This window comes from Schistocerca cancellata, chromosome 4 (genome assembly GCF_023864275.1).
Source record: "Schistocerca cancellata isolate TAMUIC-IGC-003103 chromosome 4, iqSchCanc2.1, whole genome shotgun sequence".
NCBI classification, from domain to species: Eukaryota; Metazoa; Arthropoda; class Insecta; order Orthoptera; family Acrididae; genus Schistocerca; species Schistocerca cancellata.
The window spans coordinates 637064659-637083070 of NC_064629.1; the positions used below are offsets into that span (position 1 = coordinate 637064659).

At 39.1% G+C, this 18412-nt stretch overlaps 1 protein-coding gene across 1 annotated transcript in view; it reads right to left on the reverse strand.

Moving 5' to 3' along the window:
- The window catches only part of LOC126183481 (GTP:AMP phosphotransferase AK3, mitochondrial), an 87579-nt gene extending 69504 nt beyond the window's left edge, over positions 1-18075 (reverse strand). The window contains exon 1 of the mRNA XM_049925500.1: positions 17606-18075. Within this exon, the coding sequence (XP_049781457.1) occupies positions 17606-17750 (145 nt within the window). The 5' untranslated portion in view covers positions 17751-18075. The remainder of the gene's footprint in view (positions 1-17605) is intronic.
- Positions 18076-18412: the final 337 nt, after the last annotated feature.

Consider the following 18412-nt stretch of genomic DNA (forward strand, 5'->3'; position numbering starts at 1 on the left):
TCTGTTACAGATGCCATTTGTAGGCTGCGTATAGTGCCTTCATCTGTCGGAACTTCATGAAACTACAGGGGCCAAAGTAGAAATAATCAACAATGCCCCACAACAAATTCAGCATTTTTGTCAACTGAAATTAGCCAAGAAAAAAATGTGTTGCACTTCTTATTGGACATTGTGAGTGATCGAAATAACATTTTACAGTGGGGATCAATGACTCAAGCAGGGCAGTTTTCAAGACACTGCTTTCATATTCAGGAGGATGGAGTTTGCTCTGCCCAGCCATCTCAATTTAGGTTTTTTGAAGTTTTCATAAATTATTTCAGGGAAATGCTGGGATGGTTCCTTTAGCAATGACACACCCAACTACCTATCCTGCCCTCATAAAACGTACTTACAGATTTTGTGTAAATGTATATTAGAGCTTTTTTTGTGATGAAAAATAATTAAATTCACCCTGTTCTGTGCATCCCATGATGAAAGAGAAATTCCAGGCTTGTAGAAAGCTTTAGGTTACACATTAATGAAGTTAAGTAGCTGTTGAAACTGGATTAGTAATTAACTAGACTTAGTTGATTCGATTTTTATTGAACTATAGTAAATAATTTGTGCTTAGTCAAATGAAATAAAATGAGTTACAATAATTTGGAACAAGCTGTTGCTTCCTCAGATATCTTTCACAGCTGTCATTTACTTCTTATTGTTAGCTTAGTATTTACATGACCAAATTGATATTTATCATGCAACAGTTATACGTCACTCATAAGAAGAGAGACTTGTTTACAATTAACATTGTCACTTGTCACACTTCTAACAGAGATCTTCAGTTCTTGAATATTAATAATTAGATAATTTGTTGTAGCAGAGGCTAAGAAAGTATGTTTCTGATTTTCTTCTGAACTTACACGAATGTTCAATTTCTTGCTTTATGTCAGCTTGTTGAAGGCCACCACAGCAGAATACAGAAAACAGTCCAAACTCTTTTTTTAAAGAGGTTAAGGCTTTGCAGATGTTTCTCTGTCCAATTTTATGTTAACAATGATTCATCTCCAGCTGATTTTTATTAGTAGTAATCAATGCCAACAATGAAAAAATGTATTTGGAAATGGATGCAAGAATTCTAAGATCTTTGAGTAGATCTCTGCAAGAAGTCTGGTTATCAACAATACTTCACAATGTAACCTTAAAACTTATTTTATCTGATGAACACATACTTATGATGCACAACCCAAGAAAATAATATAAGAAGACAACTGTGAGTGAAAATATCCTAAACAAGCCAACATCAATGTCTTCAAGTCAACACAATAAAAGATGGCAAATTGAGTTTCTTGATTAATTTATCTGAATGTTGACACCATATTGACTTGTTACCTAGCTGAACCCCAGTAAAGTTTAGTAGCTGTCTGCTGTGAACTGGTAGTGTACTCCTCAAACCACAATGAGGTGCATAACAGAGAGTAGGTCCCATTGTAAGGTAGAGGGTAGTTGTGTATTCCTAAAAGTCACCATTTAAAGCCAGTTCTTGAACTTATGCGTTGTAGGTGACCCAGTGCTTTCACTCATAAGCTTGTGCATTCTGCACACTTTACAGCACTTTTTAATAGTCTATTAAAGTCATTGGAATGTCCTTTATGTAGTTTGGGAATAAGTGTTCACTTTACAGCACTTTTTAATAGTCTATTAAAGTCATTGGAATGTCCTTTATGTAGTTTGGGAATAAGTGTTGACCAAATTATGAATTTAGTTTTATTCCAATGGTCTAATTTTCACAATCACAAAATATACCAACATGATAAAGTTTGTTGTTTAGCCCTTCAAGGGCTTTATGACGTCACATATAGCTATCTGTAAAGAATCCCTTACAAAATCCAAACCGATAGGCAATAAGCAAGTTACGCCGTGAAAAATGATTTAGTATGTTATAGTATATCACTTTATTTTAAATAACTGGAAGAAGTGAACTGGAACTGTAATTAGAAGTGACTTACTTTTTTTTATTTTTATAGATTAATGTCACAGCTGGATATTTAAATTATTTAGGAAATATGCCTTGACTCAAAGACTGACCACAAAAATAACTCAACTGTGGTCTAATCTAAAAGCCGTAAATTCAACTAAATACCTAAGTATTACAATTATGAACAACTTAAATCGGACGGAACACATAGAAATGTTGTGGGGAAGGCTAACCAAAGACTGCGTTTTATTGGCAAGACACTTAGAAAATGTAACAGATCTACTAAGGAGACTACCTGCACTACTCTTGTCCGTCCTCTTTTAAAATACTGCTGCGTGGTGTGGGATCCTTACCAGATAGGACTGACAGAGTAGCACGTTTTGTATTATCGCGAAATATGGGAGAGAGTGTCACAGAAATGATGCATGATTTGGCCTGGACATCATTGAAAGAAGGGCATTTTTCGTTGCAACAGAATCTTCTCACTAAATTCCGATTACCAACTTTCTCCTCTGAATACAAAAATATTTTGTTGACACTGACCTAAATAGGGAGAAATGATCACCATGATAAAATAAGGGAAATCAGAGCTTGTACTGAAAGATATAGGTGTTCATTCTTTCTGCATGCTATACGAGATTGGAATAATAGAGAATTGTGAAGGTGGTTCGATGAGCCCTCTGTCAGGATTTGCAGAGTATCGATGTAGATGTGTTCTTATCAAGTCAGTTCAAGATATTAATGATCTGCTAGCATCATCTCATGAATTTAATATGAGATTTACATAAGGCTGTTACTTAGTAAGCACAATGTCTGCTACTTCTATGAGAATGTAATGAATGAAAGAGGTGGCCTATGATATGAAATTAACATTTGTGTCACAGCTATTATCTGGTAACCCAATTTTTGCATTCTGCTTGGGGTGTTTTATATTTTGTGTCTAATATGTGGTCCCCCCCCCCCCCCAACAGACTGGAGGATTTCACGAGACACATGGTAATTATACTACTTCTCTTAATTACAACACATATTCTGAATTAGGAAGAGGTTTCTCACACCGGTATGAGATACTTTAAGCCCATGTGGTATCCATCCCTTTTCCCTGCTTCTGTTTAATTGTACCTTTGTTTGAGGCAAAAGCAGGACTTAAAGAATGTTTAGGAAAAAGTTAAATTTTTGATCACTGCTGTCTGATTTCTAAATTTCTTTCCAGTGTTCTTCCTGAAAATTATTGTTAAAAACTGCAACTGAGCCCTAGTTTCAGTTTGACCTATGTTCTATCATCAACATTTGACCTTAACGCTCAAATACAGGATTTATCATCACTTCTAGAACTAAATTGCTAAGAAAAAACTGTCAATGGCTTCTGCACTATGACTTCCAATTTAGGTTGTGAACTTCACCATGGGAAATAATCCAAAGCTGGACATAAACAGCTCTGTGTTCATCAGTACCACCAAACCAAAAATTAATAGAAAATTCACCACAAATAACTAGTCCCCAGTTCAGTCTACAGATCATCATCAAGGTGCCCTCTAACTGTTTTATGGAACTGTCAGTACTACCGTGTACATGTTTTTAAATCGATGGTTGGGGCCAGTTGGTCTAAAAGCTGTTCAGTATAATATTCACTAATCTGCAGTCACTGGGACATAATATAAATTTGTGCATATATGGGTACTTCCCCTCTTCTTTTACTAACTGCACATTGTATGAGAGTACCTTGTATCCGCCTACATGTATCTGTTCAATTTCAGTTATTAGCAAGCGAGATTCTGATAAGCATAACAACAGCATTTGTACTTTTGTTTCCCTGTATTACAAATTCATTATTTTTATTTATAAAGCTCGCTGTGTGTTCATGGAAAATACTAAATGAACATTACTTCAGATTTACTCTGATGACTGTAGATTTTCGCAGCATATACTGCTGATGAAATCCTCTCAAGCTTTCATCTGGGTTGCTGCACTGAAACTGTGTGAACTTTTAATTAGTGTCATACTCATCATCATCTGGAAAAAATGTCGAGATTATGCAGGCAACCCATATATATACACCTGATCAGTGGCTGTCTCTCACCATCCCTTCCCCCTAGTGAACTGTGGTGGGGAGTGCAAACTACTGTTCAACTCTCAGTTGCTCAGATTACCTGCATAATCTTGACATTTCACCAGAAGATAATGAGATAGACACTGGGGGGGGGGCTCTGTCTGTTAGAATTTACCTGGAGGGAAGAAGAAGAAGAAGAAGAAGAAGAAGAAGAAGAAGACGATGGTGGTGGTGGTGGTGGTGGTGGTGGTGGTGACAGAAGACAAATGAGGAGGAGGAGGAGGAGGAGGAGGAGGAGGAGGAGAGGAAAAAAAAAACAAAAGTCTGTAAAGTGCTGAGACAGGCTGGATACTGCTACCATCAGGCTGGATGTTGGTAGCAGTTATTCAAGCAAGTAGCCTCTTTATTACAAGCTTTCTGGTGTAGAACAATCTGTATTTGACACAAATGAATGAGAGATGACACACAAGCATATCCAAGCTCTGCATTAACACTTTCCACAAAATACTTCATACATGACTTGTCATAACATTCAAAGAGTGCCGTGATCTTCACAGCAGTGAGAAGTGCAGTCTCAACCAGGAGTCATCTAATTGGGGTTACAGTCCAAATTGTTGCCTGCGGACTAAGATATAATAGCATGACTTTTTCCAAAGCATAAATCTTTCCTTACATGGCTATTCCCTATTACTTGACTTAAAAATATTTGGTAATCAAATAGTTCTGTACCACTAAACATTGCCCTTATGGCTTCCTACGTAACACTGAGACCTTCTCAGTTCTTATACATTACCTTATCATCTTAGCTTGCATCTTATACCATTTACTGCCAAACTGCTAGTGAACTAGTTGGGTTGCCTATATACTTATGTCCATAGTCTCCTAAGAAGAGAAGGCATTGCAGACTGAAACTATCACTACAGTTAGCAATATACTAAGTGTACTGTGATGACATATTTAAAATACCCAACTCATTAAACAGTTGTCCACAAAATAATGATGAACGAGAACAAAATATCATCCTTACAGTACCCTTTTTTGTAAGGAAAATTTTCTTGCTTAAGTATGAGTTACTTGGGAATAATGAAAAAAATAAGCAAGGTATTTTAACTAATCTTTTCACTCTCAGATATTTACAAGGCATTAAGTACCTTAATGGGGTTGTTTGGGAAGCCCAGGGCATTTTTTAAATTAAATTCTAATTTTTGTGTTTCTTATTAACTTTAGTCGGACTACAAAATTTATAACTGATGTTGTAACCTTTTGTCATGAACTGAACCTTTTTATTTTCCTTTTTTATTATTTTAAGAGATCATGTATACAAAACCAGTCAATACTTTTTATCAAGCCATTAATATCACTTAAAAGTTCCAGGTTAGTAGACCATGATCGATGCATAAAACTTTCTTCTAATGTTTCCTCTACAACTGTGGGAGACACCTTCAGAGGTAAAGTGGTGAACTGCAACCAGAACTTGAGGGAGTGCCAAATAGACGGGCAGTGTACAGGGCACCACAGCCCATCATGTGACGTTGGCTATGAGATTATCTCTGGTAATGCCAACATTCTAAATTGAAAGTAATCGATCGTCACTCTTCTGTTGCAATGTTGAAATTCAAATTTTATCTAATTTAACCCTTTCTCTTTCCCATTAAAAATTATTATAGTGTTTATAAATCTCAATAGCCTCTCTGTACATATGCACATGATAATGCAATGTTTTCTATATGACACTCATCTCAGTGAATTTTATTTCACGATCACACTCTTGGTAAAGATATTCTGCTACAGTGGATTTATCTGTATGTCCTAGACAGCAATTCCTCTTGTGTTCAACCAGATGGGTGTCAACATTTCTTTTTGCGATACCAATATAAACCAGTCCACAACTACAAGAAATTTTATATAAGCCCTGTGAAGCCAAAGGATGTCGTACATCTTTTGCTGATCTTAAACATTCTTTTATCTTCCTGGTGGGTCTGAACGTAGCAACATAAGAGTGATGATTTGTTACTTTCAATTGAGAATGTTGGCATTACCAGAGAGAGTCTCATCACTCCCTCGAGTTCTGGTTGCAGTTCACCACTTTGCCTCTGAAGATGTCTCCCGCAGTCAGAGAGGAATCATTACGAGAAAGTTTTATACACTAACCACGGCCTACTCACCTGGCAGTTTTAAGTTATGTTAGTACCAGTCATGAAAGCTTACACTGTATCATTATTTGCATTGTCTTTTGCTTCTGTATTTCTCCTAGGATCAATTACAATATCTGTATCAGCTTTAAAATGTATTAATGCAGCTTGTTTAGTGTTAAATGGTAGGTAATTTACATTTAAAAAACATAGTAACAACAGAAGCTTTCTTATTTAGTTACTTTCTCTCACAGCTCATGGGCTGATGTAGGCCTTCCTAGTTGATATCACTTGAAAATGCAACATGAACTATGAGTCCATTCACTAACAAGTATGCATTTACTAGCTCGCTCTTAGCTTCACCTGTGCAAAGATTATCATTACAGGTTCTGCCACCTTCAACAACACCTGAAGGATGATTAATTATTGATATAAAACTGTATGGGCCAAATCATATTTCCAGGTATTTTTTTTTTTTTTAAGCAGAAGTCACTACAAAATCTATACTGAATTCACTACAATTATTAATTGTTGGTTATTACCTGACAGATAACATACTAAAAAATCAGGATACCAAGTAAACACCGGCAAGTTTTCTAGTACCAATTTGCATATAATTACAACAGGCATTTACATTTTATAGCATTAGCTCACAATCACATGTATCTATGTGCTGATTAATGAAAAAAGCACTTGTTTTATTTTTCTGTTATTGTAACACCTTTTAAAGATGTGGCATTACTACTCTACATGAGGAGGAAGCTTTACTAATCTACATGAGGAGGAAGCCAATGCACAACTATTTATATCTCACTTTTTAATCCCTGTCATTCCATGGTATTCAGACACAGAACTAGTAATTGTTCCTTCAAACATCTTTGTGTTTGGTGCACAATGAAGAGTGACACATTTACTGTAAAGCTACTTCTTAAGTGAAACTAATGTAATACAATGTTTTACCTTATTGGTGAATTATTTGGAGTCAAAAATTTTTCTCTGATTTATGTTCTAGCACAAAACTAAAGACATTTTCAATTGCGACATTTTCTTGTGAGAAAAGAAAACTTTGAAAATTTCTGTTGTAGCTTTCTGCATGTGACAATTTCCAAACAAATGTCACTGTAAATCTTATTAATGGTGTACAGGATAAAATTTTTCACATTTATTTTTCATGTACATTGTTTGAGTTAGTGTTGGCACATAAACAGTTATGCACAGAAGGCACGAAAGGATATATGTACCATACCAGATCTAAACTGCAAAGGCAGTGTGATGACATACTCCTTACACTACATTTTTGCAGTACTATGGCAGGAACTGAACCAAAACTGAGCAATTATGACATTAGACTATCTTGTATAAGCTGTAAGTAAATCAAAATAAAAAAGGTCAACATGTAGCCATACTTACAAATTAGTTTGTTCTTTGAATGTAATAGGCCTCATTACACATCACAATCATTCATGATACTAAGTAACTAACTAACAGGAAGGACAATTATCACGTAATAGTTATTTCGAATTGCCAGTCCCAAAAATTGTCATCATTTTCTTCAGACCAAATTGCATGGTAAGAAGCATGGATTGTAAATTAATTAAACTTAAAACATACATTCTTCAAAATGTTGGGAGGTGATGAATGTGCTGTGACATTAGTTTTCGGTCTGAATATGACTTTTATATGACTCTCAGCGATGAACATTTTATAAAAATAAAATCTATATTGTTGGTGAGAGTGTTTCTGCATTAAAATATCATTGCTTTAAGAGGAAAAGTTAATTAGGTCATGAGCCTCATCTATTAAAATACTCTCAGTTTGTAAAGCAAGTTCCAACACAAAAAATTTTCATTAAAAATTAGCATTTAAAATAACTACAGATCACTGATGTAGGACCAATTTTAAATCATTCCAACAATTTGAACGTGCTCTCTTGCAAGAGTGCACATGTATAAAGTTGTGAATGAAGCTAGAGTTAGTGGAATATGAAAACTTTCAACACAACATTATAAAGGGCATCATTTAAAAAAATCAATGTATAGATACACAAAGACACGAGTCATGCCCAAAATGTTTCCATGTGGCGAATCTTAGTTAAATATTTTAGTGTGTGTATAGGAAGGAGAAAGAAAATGAGTAATTTTAGTCAAACAGTCATGCATCTGGCAAAAAAGAGGAAATGTGCTTCCTACTATGCAGCTATAAAAACAAGATATTCCATTGAGAATGAAACTAATAAAAAATAATTAATTTTGCACAGATATTTGTTCCAAGAAAGTTCCAAACAACATTTTAGCAAAACATAGGTTAAACACATCACACGAGAAAATTGAAAGGCAAATTTTAAACCTTTGTCTCTTGATTAATAAAGAATTATTTATTTGAAATTGTGGGGTCTGTTATATTGGACACATCCGAAAAGTCAGACATCACATGGGATCTGCAGAAGTGATATATATTATGTAAAGTGAAGGTGGTGGGGGAAGCATGGAGAAAGGGAAGGACATAATGAATACCTTCCATTTCTTTTCCTTTCTCCCCTCCTCCACCTTCAATTTATATATAGAACCATTTGTCATAAGTCCACCGCCGGTAGCTGAGTGGTCAGGGAGACAGAATGTCAATCCTAAGGGCCCAGGTTCGATTCCCAGCTGGGTCGGAGATTTTCTCCGCTCAGGGACTGGGTGTTGTGTTGTACTAATCATCATCATTTCATCCCCAATCAACGAGCAAGTCGCCGAAGTGGCGTCAAATCGAAAGACTTGCACCCGGCAAATGGTCTAACCGACAGCAGGCCCTAGTCACACGACATTTATTTTTATTTGTCATAAGAAAATTAGTACTGATAACCAAGCCAGAAATCCTTAAAAATTTCCGTTTCTCAACCATAATTCACAAAACCATTTTATTTATTTATTTTTGATATATTTACAGAAGGGTTCCACAGTAAATAAAAACTCATGAGTACTTACTATTTTATATGAGCTATTTCCTGCAGCCATTTTTCTTCCTCTGCTAAGTTCTTCATTCAACAGGTTAGTATATTCATTTCATTATTAAGACCTAATCATCTGTGCTTTTCCTTCTTTACACTTGTCATCCCTAAGTACTTACCTCTGTTTCTTTTTACTGCATGTGTATCCAACGTGAATGAGCATATTTCTTTAGCTATTCAGCAGAGTCATAATGCAAATGTTTACTGCTATTTTTCAGTGCTCAAAGCGATTTCCTTTATCTGTGCCAAAACAATTGCGGCGCGGCCCTCTAAAAGGCAGGTGGGGAGGGCCGACGGCTTGGGCAGGGCCAAAGTGTTGCCTTGGGACCAGGGCCGCTGGCTCCCGGAAGGGGAAACACTTTGGGTGGCAGAGGTCGACGCTCTTGGGGGGGCCAGGGCCGACAGTTTTCGGGGGCAGGGGCTAATGGTTTTCGGGGCTGCAGCCAACAGTTTGAGGGGCAGTGGCCAACAGGTAGGAGGCCTGCACTGACTGGTTAGGGGGCAGGGTCTAACGTGTAGGGGATCTGCACTGATTGGTTAGGGGGCAGGGTCTAACATGTAGGGGATCTGCGCCGACTGGTTAACAGGCAGGGGCCGACATGTAGGGGATCTGCGCCAACTGGTTGGGGGGCAGGGGTCGACGTGTAGGGGATCTGCGCCAACTGGTTGGGGGGCAGGGGTCGACGTGTAGGGGATCTGTGCCAACTGGTTGGGGGGGGGGGGGGGGGCAGGGGTCGACATGTAGGGGATCTGTGTCAACTGGTTGGGGGGCAGGTGCCAACGTGTAGGGGATCTGCACTGACTGGTTGGGGGGCAGGTGCCGATGTTTAGGGGATCTGCACTGACTGGTTGGGGGGCAGGGGCCGTCGTGTGGGGATCTGCGTTGACTGGTTGGGGGGCAGGGGCCACCGTGTAGGGGATCTGCGCTGACTGGTTGGGGGGCAGAGGCCATCGTGTAGCGGATCTGCGCCAAGAGTGGGGGGGAGGGGAAGGGGTAGGTGGGTGAGAGCCAAGACTCAGGGTTGGGATGAGGGCTGAGAGTCGAGGGGGGATGGATGAGCACCAAGTGTTAGCGTTGGGGGGAGGGGGGGAGAGAACGGATGAGGGCCAAGGTTTGGGGGCGGATGGAAGAGAGCCAAGTCTCGTTGGGGGGGGGGGGGGATGATGGATGAGTGCTGAGTTGATGGCTTAGCTTTGCATCGGGGGGGAGGTCAGGGGGGATGGATGAGGACCGAGCACCGAGGGGGGGGGGGTTGTGATGGATGAGGGCCAAGCGTCGGGGGTGGGGGATGGATGAGGGACAAGCGTTGGGGGGGGGGGGGTGAGGGACAAGGGTCATGGGGGTTGGAGTAAGGGTGTAGAGGAGTGGGTGAGGGCCAAGAGTCAGGATGGGGGAGTGAGGGGTGGGAGTTGGGGTGTGAGGGCCGAGATTGGAGGGGGGGGGGCGGCCGAGTGTGTGGGGGCGGCGGCCGAGTGTGGGAGGGCAAGGGCCGAGTGTGGGAGGGCGAGGGCCGAGTGTGAGAGCCAAGTGTGGGAGGGTGAGGGCTGAGATTGTGAAGACTGAGAGCGTGGGAGGGTGAAGGGCAAGAATGGGGGGTGGGCGAGAGTGGGCGGGGCAAGGGCTAAGAGTGGGCGGGTCAAGGGCCGAGAAAAGGTGGGGCGAGGGCCGAGAAAAGGTGGGGCGAGGGCCGAGAAAAGGTGGGGCGAGGGCCGAGAGTGGTGGTGGTGGTGGTGGTGGTGGTGGTGGTGGTAGTGGTGGCGGGAGGTAGACCTGTGAGGGAGTACGGCCACGGTGGGGTGTGAGTGGCAAGAGTTGAGAGGGGGGGACGTCAATGGTGGATGGACAAGAGAAGGGTGGGAGGGATGCGAGGAGGCAGAGAGGGCTGAGCGGGGTGTTTCGGGAATTGGTGAGTGTCTGTGGGGTGGGGGGGGCAGGGGGGGGGGGCAAGGGTGATGGCCAAGGGAGGAGGGTCAAGAGGGGCCTAGAGCTTCATTACATGTAATTCTTTATAATTGGATCCCAATATTACATGAGAAAAGAGTACTTGGACTGCCTAGATTAAAAAATTGAAGATTCCTGTTAATGGATGACTAAATGTAATTTTTATTGCAAGAATACCTATGTTCCTAAACCATACAAATAACAGTCTATCAGTTAAAGAGTGGTTATATAAAAGTTAAGGATAAACTGTAGTTATTTATTAACCATGCAGCTTGCAGATTATTTGATTACCTACATTCAAAAGCTTAAAGATTCTTCTTAACTACGTGACTAGATGTAGTTTTGAAAGCAAGCAGGTCTCTATGCATACAGCATAGAAATAAAAGATAAGTGTGGTGACATAATTGTTCAAGACAATTGAACAAGAAGCCACTTCTTTTATACAGAAGCTTTCCAGCTAATTTTATATGTGAAATATGAAGTAAGAAGAAAACAGTTTCTTAATGCAATGCTCAGATTTAATTTCTAGCAACGATTTCTCTTTATTAATGCATAGTTAGATTAAGCACAAGAAGATGGGAACAATGCCTCAGTTTCCCAAACATGGTTCAGAAGTTCTGACAAAAGTGTGTGCTGTCTCCTAGAAGTGTTAACTATAAACTAGCTACGAAACTGTTAAACAGAATTGAAAAATAAATTAAAAAAGAAATTCGTGTTGAAAATCCTCCAAGACTGTTTACAGATTTCCTTTGTAGTTGCAATTAAGTAAAATATAACTGAGGAAAACTTCCTGTTGTTTATGAAAATTGTATTATTACAGGATTGCCACAACTTTCCCAAGTGAAATTCCTTGATTTCCACATAAGTTTTAGCATTTTTCCCTGACAAATTTTGAGACCTCACGTGTAAATAAAGACACAAGTTGAAAAAAAGTAGGGACTTCTGTATTTTTAAATGTGTGAGCAAAAGTCTTATGTACTAACATCAACATCTTTTGTAATTAACTGTTTTTAGATGGAGAAAGCAAGCTAAATGGTATACATGTTTCATTAAGACCACTGATGTTATTTTATTTCAATAAAACAAAACACATTTGGTGACAAAAATAAGCATTTCATTTGGGTCGCAAGACAGATTTAAAATACCTTCATTGATTTCAGACACAAGCTCACAAAAAAGTAGCCTCTTGAAAGAAGTGTATAAGGCAGGGAAGAGTTGTGTAAACCAATACTATAGGTGACTGTCAATATTCTGTTATGTTCATTATTGTTGGTTATTACCCACTGTGTTATGTCTATTATTTTACAGATTTTGTGCGGTTTTTCTTTTAAGAAATATGTGAGTACATAGCGTACAAACTGCCAACTGCCACAATTTTCTTCTTATTATTATCATCATCCATATTTTCTAATATATAAACTACTTTCAAAGTGCCAAAATGTACTAGAATAAATAAAATGTTACACTCTGCAATGTACTTGTGGTGAGACCGCCGCAATTCCTGAATTCATTGCCCTTAGCCTGCCGAGGAGCACCACAGTCTTGGGTCCATGGATAAACAATGAAAATCCAACACAGTAGCCACATTAAGAGTATGTGCTCGAGTATCATGTCGTTTTTGGAAACTCAGAATCTACTATGTAGGAATCAACATGGATTCCGGAAACAGCGATCGTGTGAAACCCAACTCGCATTATTTGTTCATGAAACCCAGAAAATATTAGATACAGGCTCCCAGGTAGATGCCATTTTCCTTGACTTCCGGAAGGCGTTCGATACAGTTCCGCACTGTCGTCTGATAAACAAAGTAAGAGCCTACGGAATATCAGACCAGCTGTGTGGCTGGATTGAAGAGTTTTTAGCAAACAGAACACAGCATGTTGTTCTCAATGGAGAGACATCTACAGACGTTAAAGTAACCTCTGGCGTGCCACAGGGGAGTGTTATGGGACCATTGCTTTTCACAATATATATAAATGACCTAGTAGATAGTGTCGGAAGTTCCATGCGGCTTTTCGCGGATGATGCTGTAGTATACAGAGAACTTGCAGCATTAGAAAATTGTAGCGAAATGCAGGAAGATCTGCAGCGGATAGGCACTTGGTGCAGGGAGTGGCAACTGATCCTTAACATAGACAAATGTAATGTATTGCGAATACATAGAAAGAAGGATCCTTTATTGTATGATTATATGATAGCGGAACAAACACTGGTAGCAGTTACTTCTGTAAAATATCTGGGAGTATGCGTGCGGAACGATTTGAAGTGGAATGATCATATAAAATTAATTGTTGGTAAGGCGGGTACCAGGTTGAGATTCATTGGGAGAGTCCTTAGAAAATGTAGTCCATCAACAAAGGAGGTGGCTTACAAAACACTCGTTCGACCTATACTTGAGTATTGCTCATCAGTGTGGGATCCGTACCAGATCGGGTTGACGGAGGAGATAGAGAAGATCCAAAGAAGAGCGGCGCGTTTCGTCACAGGGTTATTTGGTAACCGTGATAGCGTTACGGAGATGTTTAACAAACTCAAGTGGCAGACTCTGCAAGAGAGGCGCTCTGCATCGCGGTGTAGCTTGCTCGCCAGGTTTCGAGAGGGTGCGTTTCTGGATGAGGTATCGAATATATTGCTTCCCCCTACTTATACCTCCCGAGGAGATCACGAATGTAAAATTAGAGAGATTAGAGCGCGCACAGAGGCTTTCAGACAGTCGTTCTTCCCGCGAACCATACGCGACTGGAACAGGAAAGGGAGATAATGACAGTGGCACGTAAAGTGCCCTCCGCCACACACCGTTGGGTGGCTTGCGGAGTATAAATGTAGATGTAGATGTAAACAGACCTGGCCTGCGGGCAGACTGGGGAGGCTACATCCGATTGGCAGGACCTGCACATTAGTGGGAAATGATGGGCTTCAGATCGGTATGCCCGATCCATTAGAGATACCTACAAAAATGGCCTGCAGTTTTGGCCTGTCATGGAAGTCCATTCATGTGGCCAACTATTCATATATCACAGACACCACGTCAAAGAAATGAGACCACAGTGATCAATCCATGTAATAGATAACTTGTGCGAATACTCTGAGCATCAATACTCATGAGGACAGGTAGCAACTCTCCAAAAAATGATCGCTGAGCCACAGACAGGCACATAAAGAAAAGACAATCACACTATCACAACTAAATTTTTGGCCACAGCCTGTGTTACACAATCACTCAGATACAACTTGTGCACAAATGACCGCCATCTCCAACCGTTGTGTCAACAGTTTCTGAGAATGAGATCCAAACAAACCACTCCTCACGCCTCCCTGCCTCCGTTGGCAGCTCCTAGGCTAATGGCAAGAAGTGGTGGCAGCACTGACTGCAAGGTGAGGGAATGGTAGGGAGGGGAGAAGCAGTAAGAATGTGGGAGTACGGAAGTGGCGCACATACTCAGCTGTGCCCAGCCAGCAACAGTGCATAACATCTCAATAAGAAACAATTTCATCTATTAAGACAAAAATAAGATTTTTCCAGTGGTTTTTTTCCAAATTTCCCTGATATTTTCCTGACATGTTTGAAATTCTCTGATTTCCAGAACTTGGACAACCCTGCACTGGGAAGTAACAGCCACAGAAGATTATATTTGAATAGATAGATTGTTCATGACAAATCACGTTAACTTCAGTGTAATTATTGTCTTTGAATGAAAGTATCATTTCTGTTCATCTTATTGCATATTTCTTTCAGTTACGTCCTGTACTCAACTGTAGCAGATTTTTCTACGTATGGTCCAAGTTTCATCGACCCATGCCCTCGGCTGTGACATCATGCTAAAGATATTTCTTTCCTGAAGTTTTACACACCAATGTATATAATAGAGCATAAGCAACTGTTGTGTGGAGTGACCCACAATGTAAAAATAATTATAATCACCAACTACTTCAATAAAGTGTTTTGTTGAATACTCACACTATGAGACTACGGATGTGTGACCACATGTGAATTTTTTCAATATATAATTTTGTTGTTGACAATCGGATGCTGGTTCGCATTAGGACTCTTGTGTTACTGACGTCAATGTTTCATGGTGCCATAAATCTTTAAAAAATATATTTCTGAGAAACTAACAACTGGTGTCTACAGCATTTCATATCACTTCAGGGAGTAAACTTTGTTTAGTGACACACACACACACACACACACACACACACACACACACACACACAGTGCTCTAGAGACTGTATTTCCGTAAGTGCTGAGAAGTAACCAATTTTCATTCAACAACACAGTATCAGACACAGTCTTTCGGGAACAGGGAGGTATTTTCCACCTGAGTAGCATCCCCAAGAATTCATTTGTTTATTAAGAATCACGAAGGATTGTTATAGTTTGTTACTAGGCAGGTATAAAAGAAATTCCAATTTCTTCCTTTAGCATTATCCACCACCAGTACACACAACATTGACAACAGTAGGACAAAACAGTCCAGATGAAATAACATCCCTCTATTAACATCAAAATGTAGAACACACTAAATAAAAGACACACTGTCATCTGATGATCAACCTTTGAAGTTCAAAATTGGTAAGAATTCTATTTTTGTCTGCCGTTTCCATTTTGGTAAGAAACTGAAATTCCCAAACATTCTGAGATTTCTGAGTAATTTTTAATCTATTGAATGTTCTTTGCCATTATTTAACAAATGTAATGCTGCAGACGTGTTATAGGGTATGAAACTACTAGATTGTGATACATACACAGCTTCCCATAGAACAATTCAAATAGAATGCCTACTGCATTCAGTGTCTGCTAATTATTGATCACAGATTTTCCTACAAATAACCACAACAAAAAGAAAGTAAAGTGGAAGGCCCAATACGCCCTCTCTACTAACAATCCATGTGAATTTCTTGCAAGTTTTTCAAGAAAATATTTAAGTACTAGGAACAGACATTCCCCCTAGCAGGACAGAAGATCAAACTCATGGGTAACCTTTGTCAACCCCTCCTCCTACACACACGGTTTTCTTCTTGTTCCATTTACATATGGAGCATGGGGAGAAAAGAACGACTGTTCAGATGCCTCTGTGTGTACTGTAATTACTCCAATCTTGTCCTTACAATCCATACAAGAGCAACACATAGGGGGTTGTTGTATATTCCTAGAGTCACAGGTGGAAAACAAGGTCAGAGTGGACATTACTGGATACAGGAAAAAATTGTGTACTTTCCAAGAAAACAATCCAGTATTTGTCTTAAGTGATTTACAGAGACTACAAAAAAACTGACACATGAATGGTTGGCCAAGGATCCGAATCCTGTTCCTGCTGAATGAAAGATCGTTTATATTAACACTGTTCCATCAAGCTCAGTACACTACTAAAAAAACCTTCCTTATTTAACACAACTTCACTTACATGAAATGGTCTCTTAGAGCAAGGAACATCACTTACAGCTTCTTTGATCTGCACATTCTGCTTCATTGATTCCATGAATCATCAGTCCTCTATCACTATCTATGCATCATTTTCCATTGACAAATTACACAGTGCACAGAAAATTGCACTATAACCAGGTACACATTAGCAAAACTGATAGAATCTGCTTCCTGTTTAGTCCCTCTTGTTTTTGTGAATGAACTGTGAGTAGTTTATGTCAGTTATAGGCTTTGCACAGCTTCATCAAATTATCCTGAGCAATTTTAATTTCTGAGAGATTACAAAGTAATACTACATCTAACATTGATAATAAATCACTAGTCTGACTGAATTTGTGGTGCTGCATTGTGTGTGAGCTAAACATTTTGAATAGAGTAAACTAGCCACTAGCATTACTCCAAAGTGGATTCAGATCTGTGCCAATGGAGGGCATACTGTGTTATTACACTGGTGGTGTTCAAACACACTTCACATTGATCACACTGATGGTAGAGGAACGATGAATGTTTACAATATGAAAATTTATAATCTATCACAGAATATATCACCACATGCTTGAAAATGAAAGTAGGATAACAGTTTCTACAAGAACATATTATACTTCATTTTTTCACATTTTGTGAAGCAACGCACACAATGGTGGTGGGGAAAGAAAAATTGTTACTCCTCTTAGATTCAAGCATTAGAATAAATATTATTTCATATCACATTTGTGGTATTGCAGCATGGAAATGGATACAGGTGTATATCACGAAATTAAGAGGAAATAAAACTTCTCTACACTGAACTTTTGGAAGCCTTGTTACTTATACAATTAACGTTTTTCCCACAACAAACAACGATCACTTATATACATTTTTATGACTGTATTGCCCTAAAAATGGTTCAACGAAGGCTCATGTTACACTTCCGTGGTTCCATCATTTAGAAACAAGTTTGAGGTTTTAACAAAGCAATGGCTATATTTTAACTCTACAGTGGTACTTAATACAATCGAATAGTGATATATCATTTACGAGCCCATAAATGTGAGAAATTGACCACTATCTGGTTACAAAACAAATGTCTTACGTTAGTGTGTTCTTACGATAAATACTTTTAAGTGTTACCTGTGTTATTCAGAATGTGGGTCCGCAACATGTCCCCACTTGACAAATGTTTCACTTCGAAGTATTTTACAATCCTTGAAGAAATAGTACCCTTCCCAGATGCAGGGGCTCCCATAATAACTGCACGAAATATCTGTGTCCTCATGGTTGCAATTACCTTCGAATCCGTGCTAATTCTTCTATGCTGTGTCACGCAACTAAGATAACGACAGATAACAGAATACAAACAGCCCTCACATTCAACAACGATTAGTTAATTTCAACAGTGATACAATTTCCCTCACTGAAGGTCGCAACGGTTATTTTCATGCTTGTTTCTATGGGAGATTAACAAAAATACACTGTCGGGGCAAAGTACAATTGTTTCTCACAAATATTTGGGATATAAGATGATATCACAAATATTAAGGATATGTCCCATTATGAAAGAGTTTAAAGAATCTATTACATGTATCGTATAGTCTTCTGTTTCACTTGTATCCACATTTTATTTATATTTAATTTTTTTGGCAACATTCGTCCAAACATATCCACCTTTCAATTTCCTGCCATATATCGCAAACATATCATCATATACAATCGATTAGATTCCGGATTTTGTGATATATTTCTTGAATCGATATGAAAACAACTTTCGACAAGCAAAGAAGAAAATGAATATGGTCAATGACTCAAGGGGCTATAGCACTTCGTACGAGAGAGACAGGTTTATTATTACTATCATTATTATTATTCGTTCGATCATTTTGAGAGTTGTATGAGACACATACAAATTAAGAAGGCGTGTCCAAGCTGTTACACAGTACA